Below are 11138 nucleotides of genomic sequence, written 5' to 3'. Positions count from 1 at the left end.
GCCCACAAATTTCTTACATACAAGGTCTGCTGTCGGGGCCTCTTTGTTGCCATTTCTCATGTACCTTGCCCTTGTGTTTTGTATAATTTAAGTGGCTGAAGCTGTTGTATCTCCTTTGTGGAGAACCAGCTCTAGACATCAATTACTGAGGGGCGGGGGTGATTTTGTATCCAACAGAAGAGAAGGGTGCGTGATAACCTAATGAATCTTTAAAGGTGCCATATCCCTTAAGAAAAGAGGATGACCTGTTTAAATAGGCTGGCCTGGTAGGACTCAGCCTGGCTCTTGCCTTTAAGATGCCTTTTGGTCCTGGGATTTATGAGTTAGCCCATAGGGCTGATCTCTGTCTGTGCTGTCTTTCCAGCTGGGAAGATGACTTCTTGCAGCAACACCTGTGGGTCCAAGCAAGCCCAGGCTGACACTGAGGGCGGGTACCAGCGCTATGGAGTTCGGTCCTACCTGCATCAGTTTTATGAGGACTGCACTGCCTCCATCTGGGAGTATGAGGATGATTTCCAGATCCAGAGATCGCCTAACAGGTGGAGCTCGGTATTCTGGAAGGTGAGGAAAGGAACGTTGAGAAAGAAAATCACACGTGGAAAATACTGGGGCCTATAGAGAACTGAGAGGCTGTCTGTGTGAGCCTCAATCCTGGTGACATTAAATGCATTGTTCTTCCCTTGGAAAAGAGATTATAAATTTTGAACAAAAAAAAACCCTCTTAATACAACATAATTACTTGACGAGCTGATTAAACAGAAGGGGGTTCAAAGGCCAGGCAATTAGTAGTCTTGCTAGTCATTATCTGGCCACTTCACTCATTCGCTGTGAAGTCTCTCGTGTGCAGAACATGGTGTTCAGCCTCCCTACAGACTGGACAGGTATCGGCAATAGTTTGAATGTGAAATTTCCCCCGCAGGCTCCTGCGTTTGAACACTGGTCCCCAGGCCCTGGTGCTGCTGCTTTGGGAGTTTGCAAAACTTTTAAGAGGTGGAGTCTAGCTGAACTAAGGGGGTCCCAGGAGTGTGCACCTTGAGATTTACACTGTACCCTGGCTTCCTACCTGCTCCGTGCTTCCTGATTGTCCAGAGGGAGCAAGCCCCTGCCACTCCAGGAGGAGCCAAGCCTTCCCCAACCATGACGGGTTGTATTCCCTCAAGCTGTGAGTCAAACCCTCCCTTCAGTTGCTCTTTCAGGTGCTGCATCACAGGGTTGAGAGAAGGAATTAATTCAGTATCAGTTGGCACATTAGAACAACTATTAAAAAGTGTGGAGCAAGCCTTAATGCTGAGACATGGCTTCATAGTCACAAACCAGCTCTGTCTTCACCATATAGGGGACCATGCAGCTCTCTGAGGAGCCTCATTAGAAAAATCCATTCGGTGTCTCAAGAGATACTCAGCACTGACTGCATCTGTAGAAGGATTGTGTTGAGGTGCTGGAAATGATGAACAGGAAACAAAACATTCCCTGCCCACATTAAGCTTACAGTCTGCCCCAGGTAGCAGAAACTTGAGGCAGTTGGACACATGCCTCTCTAGTCAGGAAGAAGAGAGAGATGAATGCTGGCGTATCTACGTAAAGGCCCTTACAGCATGTCAAGTGACACCAGCTATCCACACAGGAGGAAGGAGGTAATGCAGATGGGCACAGAGGTACAGGGATAGAAAAGATCAAGGCTCAGCAATGGAGAAAGATTGGCAGAAAAGATGAAACTGGGCAAATACAGATGGGCTCATGGGCTGGTGGAGCAGACTGGAATGTTTTCAGGCTGAATGTCATTTGGAGCTGGCAACATAGCAACCGTAAAGCCCCTGGGAGGAGGGAAGAGGTCCAGTCTGGAAGTAGAGTTAAATTGGGGAAGACACTGAATTCAGAAAAATAAGAGCCCAAATGGTCTCTGTGGGGTCCTGTAGACAATGGCGAAGACATGAGTTGTTGCCTCAAGAAACAGGGAACTCCATCATCTGAAGAATTCAGGGCAACACAGGCTGACTGATATGTTACCAAGATAGTTCTGGTAACTGAATGAGCAGAAAAGATGTTATTGGGCAAACACAGCTAGATGCATTCCAAAGTGGTTAAAAGTACCCAGGCAAGAGCAGTGGCAGATTAGGCGGATATTAGTGATGCTTTAAAACAGTCCAGCTTGGCATTAAGTTTGAGGGCCAGGCTGTCAAGATATATCAATGAAAAGCCATCAAGCAAGATCTCAGGCCCTCAGCCTGAGCTTATGTCCTGGATGATGCTTTGACCTGCTTGGATGAAGATATCAAATAGAGGTGAAACAGGTAGAAACCATGAGTGTGACTTTGGCTGTGTCACACCCAGTGTCACTACTGCACTAATAGAGGTAAAATGGCAAATTCAATGTACTGTCTCAGCTCATGGATTTGATGTCATTTAGGGGTAAAATGTACAGAGATGCCAGCTGAAACAACCTGGGGAAAGGCAATGATCATAGAAGAGAAAGGGATACTGGAATGTCCCAGGGCTTAAGAAATGGGGGAGGATTTAGGGAAGGTCTCTGAGAAGGTTTGACCTTAAAAGGGTGCCCGGGGTTTCCTCCAGCTCCAACATTCCATGCTTTTCTGAAACGTTCCACACATTTGACCCAGATGTTGACCTAAACTGTTGTGTTGCTAACACAGTGTAGCAAGAGGCCGTGTAGCCTAGTGAATATGATAGTGAAATTCCTATCTCAGGCCATACGAATTCAAACCCACGCTCTTGCATTCGATAGCCCCATAACTTTGAGTAGTGACACTTCACCATGGAAACCATGGAAGATTTGAGATGGTATTTAGAAATTGCTTAAGACAATGGCTGATATATGTTCAATAAGTTTTGGATGTGTTAGCAGTCATGACTTCATGCCAATTAGAATACTATGTGCTAAAATAAAAATAAAACTGGAAATCTAGTGATTTTCATATTGGGTAGCATGACTGTTCGTGTGAATGACCTATGTTCATTCAAAATCATACCATTGTCACAGAACTGTATTAGAGTTAGACCAGTCAGCATCCTTGTTCTGCAGACACCGCAGCTCAGACGAATCCTTACTGGCCTGGACCAATGGCATGCATCTTCACTCCTAAGTTCTCTCCCTCTTTCTTCTCACTTCCCCTCTTCTTTCTCTCCATACAAATAGGTGGATGATTTTGCATGAGTAGAGTATATTTACACTACCAGTATCTTTAAACGCCACTGACATAAAGACTACTGAAACATTTGTGTATGTCCAGAGCACTGGTGTGTGACCTGGGAACTGCAAATCCATTAAACAATATACAAAAAAAAAAATGTGGACGGAAAATAAAGAACTCACAGCAGATGACCAACTCCGTTAGAATTTTAATATCTTCCCTCTATCTTACACAAGTAAGGTCCAAAATCTTTGTTCCCTATCTCGTTAAGCCTATTTGAGAGAAATATAGGTTGAAGTTTCTCCGAGGCTACATTCCAATAAAATCCTTCATATAGAAGCCTAGTGTCAGCCCGCACAGCCTAAGGAGTCTGTCTTGGTGACATTTGCTCTATTCAGGGCAGAAACTGGCTATTCTGGGGAACTTCCAAAGCAGGCTGAGTGGAAATGTTCTCAGGAACAGCTTTGTAATAATACAGACAAAGGCCCCGTTCCACTCATGACCTAGTAAGACCCTGTCTAATGTGAGTTTTTTTTCTTGATTTTCAAATTACAACTATAGGTAGTTCAAGGTGCTGGCAACCCCTTTGCTTTCCACGATGGAATTACAAAAGTCGAGCCAGTCTGTCCCTTGGGGCTGCGCTTACAGTACCTTGTTAGCTAACACTCTGCCCTGAGCAATGAGCAGACAGGAGAGACTTAGTGAGAACAGACAGTGCAATCACATGGACCTGAGTTAAAATCTGTACTCTGCTCTGCCTGCTTATTTATACATGACATCTATCTCAGTGCCATTCTTTCTTTCTACAAACATTTGTTGGTCCAGCACACACTAGACCTCCTGGTAAATGCAATAGATTATATAAGGTCCACTTTTTTGCCTTTGAATAAAATATAGAATTCCACAATTAAATAGAGACAGACACAAGTTATTACAATCCAGCATGCTAACTGTTCCTATTGAAATGGTCATGGCACACAGTTTGGGAGGCAGAAGGAAGTGAGCATCTGGAGCAGCCTGGAGAACTTTACTGCAGTAGAGACTCCCTGTGCATCTGCAGAAGCAGGGCACCAGGGTAGAAAGAAGTTCACTGCAAATGTGGAGGGGTGGAGAGCACAGCAGGCAGCAGGGACCCAGACTGAGCAAGCAGGAGTGTTTGCAGGTTTGGAAAGAAGGGTCCATGGTGAGCTGGAAATGCATCCAGAGGCTCACAAAAAGCTTTGGATGCAATAGGAATTTCTCCTCAGCCATATAGTGTTCTGATTACAGTGAGGAAAAAAGACAGTATTTCTATTTAAGAAGTGGCTCATAATCTGGAGTAAACACATATTCCAGGATTATGTGACTCCGGAGCTTTGATAACCGAGAGAATGCTGTTTTCAGGGCATCACAGAGGACTAAAATTGGATGTCAAGGTTAGAAATGACCCCAAGAATTGAACATGGGAACTAAAATATTATTTGAATATGAAAGCTATTGCATTTGCTTGTGTGCTGGAGGGGATAATCTTTGTGAAGGGCAAGGGCCTGATGGGCAAGTTCGTTATCCTGGTGGAGGGATGCCAAGCATACTGCATGGGGTCAGGCTGAAGAAGCACCTGAGCCAAAGTTTTACACCAGGCTATGCTTGAGCCCAGCATTTAGCTGAGGTAGGTAGGAAGTGATGAACAAGACCCTGCCAAGGCCAGGGGCTGAGTCACTACTCAGAGCTCAGGGCTTACAGAGAAAGCAACAGCAGTCCTTGGGGAGTGGGGAGAATCAAAATCCAGCCCTCACTCCCCATGTGCTTTGAATGATCTCCACCACAGATGGCTCCTTCTCGCCTACCTCCATTCAGCCTTCACCCCCCTCCCCAGGTTGTTCCTCTCTGCTGGCTGCTTCTGGCCTCCGGCAGTCTTTATTGCCTCCTCTGTGCCAGAACAGCTGTGCTACGGAAGCTGCTTGCAGGCTCTGTCTACCAGCTCGGCAGACACTGTGGATTCAGACTTCTCCAGCACACTGGAGAACAAGGAAGGAGATGCTGGTCAAAATAACATCAATTTTTGGCTGGTTTCTGGAGCCCAAACGCCCATAGGCAACTCTCCTTGGCTGCAGCAGGGAATGGGTTTCACACATGCTTTGCATAGCTCAGGTAGACATCAGGAGTGGCAGCATAGACACTGGCTTTGCTGCTGCTGTGGAAGTTTGTCATCACCTAATGATGTCACCTTTAAACTCACCATTGAGAGTGACCCCGCTGTCCCTTAGCCTGAGGATGCTCTATTGGGACCTCTCCAGCAGCATTCTGGTCCTCCCGACACATAGTGCTGTACAAAACTCTAGGGATGTTTTAGAACCTTAAATGACCTCTGTGTGTCCGTGCTTTTTAACTGAGTTTTGTCTTAGCCCGAAGACGACTTCAACTGGCAACTATGTTCAGATACAGTCCACATTGTGCCTGGTGGAATCGCTCCCCAAATTTTAGTTCCTTCCAGTATTCTGACGTGATCTCAGGATCACCTTCCCTCCCCTTCATGATTGTCGTGGGAATTTAAAAAGCAGGTTCATCATGATTCGTTCGTTCATCAGTCCTTCACGCCTCCAGGCACAAGTAGTCTCCTGTTTCCAGTTCCTCCCTGGGCACACTGCTCGGAGGTTCCATGACACTCACCTTGATTGCAGACAGCCTGTGATGACAGTCTCCTTCCTGTGAGACTCTACTGGAGATAAGGAAAGAGAGGGGACTCTGCCTGTCCAGTCACTCTCTAGTTCCAACAACGGTCGCCGCTTCCTCCATAGGGAAGCCACAGTTTGCATTTTGCCTGTGAGTGATAGGTCTCAGAGTGGATTTTGTCTTGCATACTGCTCAGCTGGGAGGCAGGCTGTGCTGAGCTCAATCACCAGGGGGCACTTCAGTAGGCTAGAGGCTGGAGGGTTTTTCTGAGAGTCAGGCTTGAGTATGAACTTTGAAGAGGCGAGGCAGAAAAGACAGGGGTGCCACCTTCCTCGCGCCGCAGAAACTGCGAACTAAAACAGCTACAGCTTGGTTTCTGATCTTCGGCACCAGTTCTTTTATTATTATTATTAATAATATTTTATTATTGTTGTTGTTGTTGTTGTTTTTATTGAGCTATATATTTTTCTCTGCTCTAGCACAGTTCTTGAGGAGGGAGGTAATTTAGTGACATGGGAAGCAAGTCACCATGGATATTTAAGTTAATTTAGTTTGTGCTTCCAGAATTTTTCAATGTGAGTCATTTTTGAAGAGTTATAAATAATGGTTAGTCTCTGAAGGTGAATTTACTTACCATCATATTTAGCAATCCAAAATATGATTTTACCATCCCATTTTTCCTATGTTCCTTGCATCTTATGCAGAGCAGCTTCTCTGTTTCTAATTAAGCTCACACTGTCATATTTGGCTTCTCGTTTCTTCACTGTATCATCTTAGAGGAGGTGTGTCCATATATGGTGAGCAAAACTTTTGAAATTAAAATAATTGGCAGAGACTATGCAAAACAGTAATTGGAATAGTATTGTGGGCATAAGGAAAGCAGGGGCATCATAGAGATCCAGATTATACTAACTACAGAATCTTGAAATGTGCTTCTCCAAGACCGCAGCTTCCGATGGTGACTATGAAAATCTCTGCTTCTCATAAGCACCTTTATTAAATGCACATGCATATAGCATGGTATCTGGGCCACACCTGGTGCTGAACAGCAGTGATGCCCTTGCCAAGGTCATGGGTTAATGAGGATGTTTTTCTTCTATTAGTCAAGCCCCCTCAATCAATGCATGACCTCTAAAATTCAACAGACAAATAAACACGTTTAATTCCAAGATTAGGTAGGATTATATATTTGTTTATTTTTCCAACCTTGCTACTCTAACTTAAAGCAACTATAAATGGGAAAAAAAGATGCTTAAAAATGGATAGCTGTGTTAGATAATCCTTATTCCAAATGATAAGTAAATGTTTTAATACTGTTAACCAAAGTTTTTTTTCCCCACATAACAGCTAGTCATTAGAATTTGTTACTTACCAAATCAAAGTTAAGTGTTTTTGAACACAGTTATATTTAACCTTCACAGTGTCATAATATGGATACTATAAATCATTTGTCATTCTATAAATAGGGAAGCTGGTGATACAAGCATCCAAGTAACTTTACTTCTACGATTCAGTACAAATGGCAGGATGAGAGCCCGAGGTGAGGCTACCACCCCTCTGGGCTCCGATCACCACGGGGCCCATCACTTTGCCTCTCTGCTCTCTGATGTTTAATTTTCATTGTCAATTTGGTTGCCTTAAGAAACTCCTAGGACACTCAGGAAATGATCACTAGAGTATTTGTGAGGATAATTCCACAGAGGACCGAGGACAGCTCCTCCCTGAATATAGAAAGCTGGGGTTCCAGAATGACTATCAAGGGGAAGAGGAGAACGTTCGTTGGATCAGCCAGGGTTCTCTAAAGGAACAGAACTGATCGAATGAATATGTAGATGAAGACATATAGCTATATAGACATATAAATACATAGGAGAGTATTAGAGTAGTTTGTGGCTGTGATCAGGGTTGTCAAACCCGGCTGCTTCCTGACCGAAACACCGAGGATTCGGTAGTCGTTCAGTCCACGAGGCTGGATTCTCAATCTGGTGCTGGAGTCTCAGAGGATTCCTAGAGAGCTGCGAGTCTTTGATCTACACTGGAATCTCAAATAAATAGATCTTGATAACAGCAAATGAGTACCTCAGCAACAGGATGAGCAAGAGCAAGCAGGCAACAAAGGGGAAACTTCCTTCTTCCACGCCCTCTTATGTGTGCTGACACCAGAAAGTATGACCCAGATTTATGGTGGATCGTCCCATTTTTATTTTTTTAATTGTTTTTATTGAGCTATAGATTTTTCTCCATTCCCCTCTCTTCCTCCCGCCTCCCCTTCTACCCTCTCCCATGGTCCCCACACTCACAATTAACTCAGGAAGTCTTGTCTTTTTCTACTTCCCATGTAAATTAGATCCATGTGTCTCTCTTAGGGTCCTCTTTGTTTCTCAGGTTCTCTGGAATTGTGAATTGTAGGCTGGTTTTTCTTTGTTTTATGTCTAAAAGCCACTTATGAATGAGTCCATATTATACTTGTCTTTCTGGGTCTGGGTTGCCTCACTCAATATGACGTTTTCCAGATCCATCCATTTGCCTGCAAATTTTAAGATGTCATTATTTTTTCTGCTGTGTAGTACTCCATTGTGTAAATGTGCCACATCTTCTTTATCCATTCTTCAGTCAATGGCATTTAGGCTATTTCCAAGTTCTGGTTATGACAAATAATTCTGCTATGAACATAGTTGAGCACATGTCCTTGTGATACAATTGAGCATCCTTTTGGAATATACCCAAAAGTGGTATTGTTGGGTTTTGAAAAAGGTTGTTACCTAATTTTCTGAGATATCTCCGTACTGATTTCCAAAGCTGCTGTACCAGTTTGTACTCCCACCAGCAATGGAGGAGTGGATCTTCCCACATTCCATGATCCACCCCATCAAGAAAATATCTCACAGGCTTGCTCAACCACTTGAGCTTAGTTGATCCCAGCTGTAGTTGAGTTGACAGCCAAGATTAGCCATCACACCCACTGACACCTGTAGTTCCCTTCCTCTGCTTCCTGACCCAATGAGATGTAAGCAAGCCTCGTCTTTGCTCCACGCCTTCCACACCATGATGGACTGTCTCTCCTTGAGCCCAAACAAACCCTTGCTCACTTAAGTTTCTTTGCCAGGCATTTGGTTACAGAAGTGAGAGCCTAACATAACCGTTGTACTTAAGAAAGCCATTTGTCTTCCCTCTTTTCTCTTACATGTTGGCATCTGCACAAACTTTACTCAATTACATGTGAAAAAAATAGCATGGGTCTGGGGTCATCTGTATGACTGCCGGGCTCTGACTTAGTAGTGGCTCTATCTTTAGCCAGTGACTGACCTTCTGGAGGTTCCACAGCTTTACCTGCCGGCTATCGATCCTTCCCTGATTACTTTAGAAAGGCATCGGCATTGAAAAGGATTGTCAGTGTTCTCGGGCCCCAAATACAAGAACCACATCTGTTAGTTGAGCATTCTGGGTTGCAGTGAAGATAATGACACCCCAGAAACAGAACGAGGGAGTGAGAAAGAATGAATTATAGGGTGTACCTTTGGCTAGGGGATTCTGGGAGGATGCTACAGAAGCAACAGGGCACCCTGTATTGTCTAGACAACTCTCTGATAAAGCTATCTATAAGGAAGGCAGACTACAGTGGAAAGGTGGCCTTGCTGGGAAAAGGAATAACAGACAGGCCTGTTGGCTGGAAGGAGCAGTCTACATGCCGGCCCTGTTTTATAGAAGCTATGACAGAATCGTGCTTCCATCACAGTCACAGGTTAAGCATGTCTGAGCTGACCGTATGAGATGTGCTGTGTTTGCCATAGCATACTATGATATGGCAGCCTCTGGGGACATCAGGGTTTTCAAGGGACAGAGTGAGGCCAGCTCTGGACATCAGGGCAGCTTCTTTCTTCCCCAACACCAAGCAAGGTATGTGAATGAAAGCAGGTTCCTTCAGCTTGTACAGTTAGCAATCAAGATTTAGGACTGTGCTTTCTGTCTGGCATTCCCTCTCTGTGTCCCCTTTAGGTACACAATTAAGTTCATCTTTCATGCAGATTGGGGGTGGCTAGGAATAGCCCAGAAGAAATGGGTGGTGCCCTTGTGACTGAATGGAAGCATAGAGACCCAGCTGTTCACCCTCTCCTGCTTCTCTCCTGTCTCTCTAGGTCGGACTCACCTCAGGCACTGCATTTGTGATTCTCGGACTAACTATCCTGGCAGTGGGCTTTCTTGTGCCCCCCAAAATTGAAGCTTTTGGTGAAGCTGATTTCATGGTGGTTGACACACATGCTGTGCAGTTCAACGGCGCCCTGGACACATGCAAGCTAGCGGGGGCTGTGCTCTTCTGCATTGGGGGCACATCCATGGCAGGGTGCCTACTGATGTCCATGTTTGCCAAGAGCTATTCCAAAGAAGAGAAGTTCCTTCAGCAGAAGTTTAAAGAGCGAATCGCAGACATCAAAGCCCATACCCAGCCTGTCACTAAAGCTCCAGGCCCAGGGGACACCAAGATCCCAGTCACTTTGTCCAGAGTTCAGAATGTGCAGCCCCAATCATCCACTTGAAACATTCGCCACCTCAGGCCTCCCCTCTCTGATTCACACGCATCATCGTTTAAAAAGAAAAAAATAAAAAATAAAGGGTAGCCAGTTTTGAGATGACATGCATTTGGCAGTGACTTATCCCTAGAGCCATGTGGAGCTGGATACAGTGTCATGTAGGCTTAGGTCAGGTGACAGTGGATGTTATGTGTCAATATGCACCCACTTCTGATGGGTGCTGCCAGCCCCCTAGAGCTAACCTCTCTAGTATCTCTAGTATCTGAACATTGTGTCATTGTCTGTGTTAGTTGAAAGCACTGAGCAGTCTAGACCAGCCTACTAGTTATCACCGTGATCCACTTCATTTCCTCATTTGTTTTTCTGACCCTCCCATGTGGCGCTGTCTTCCATGTGTATGTATGTATGTGTGTATGATTCTCATCATGCGTCCATGGAAAAGCAGTTTCCTGACTTTTGATCTGGATGTTAGATTTTTTCACTTTATCTCAGCACGAAAGTCCTAAGAACAAATAGAAATGTATCAGTGGTCCCCATAAATCACTTTGTTTTCTACAGATTCTTTTCCACTTAAAAAGATAAAATTGCCAATTTTGGAATCTTGGTTAAAAAAAACAGCAACAATAATAATATTGGGGGTGTACATTTATGCAGTATCTGACAGCAGTTAACAGCCGGGGAGCTTGACTTCCTGCCGTTAACTTTGCCATTTGAATTGCAGAAGAAAAATAAAAATTGTTCCCCAGGCCTCAGTCCCCCAACTTGCATATGAGGCTCTAAGAATATTCCCACTCAAGTATATAAATTT

General features: G+C 44.5%; 1 protein-coding gene across 1 annotated transcript; it reads left to right on the top strand.

Annotated features, from left to right (window-relative positions):
• Window positions 1-372: 372 nt before the first annotated feature.
• Window positions 373-10336, top strand: Nrsn1 (neurensin 1). Its single transcript, XM_038335558.1, has 2 exons — window positions 373-561; window positions 9938-10336. Exons 1-2 carry the CDS (start codon window positions 373-375, stop codon window positions 10334-10336), a joined length of 588 nt encoding a protein of 195 aa, XP_038191486.1.
• Window positions 10337-11138: the final 802 nt, after the last annotated feature.

Source organism: Arvicola amphibius, chromosome 6 (genome assembly GCF_903992535.2).
Source record: "Arvicola amphibius chromosome 6, mArvAmp1.2, whole genome shotgun sequence".
In the NCBI taxonomy this organism is placed as follows: Eukaryota; Metazoa; Chordata; class Mammalia; order Rodentia; family Cricetidae; genus Arvicola; species Arvicola amphibius.
The sequence above is the reverse complement of the archived record's forward strand: the minus strand, read 5'-3'. Positions and strand labels throughout refer to the sequence as shown.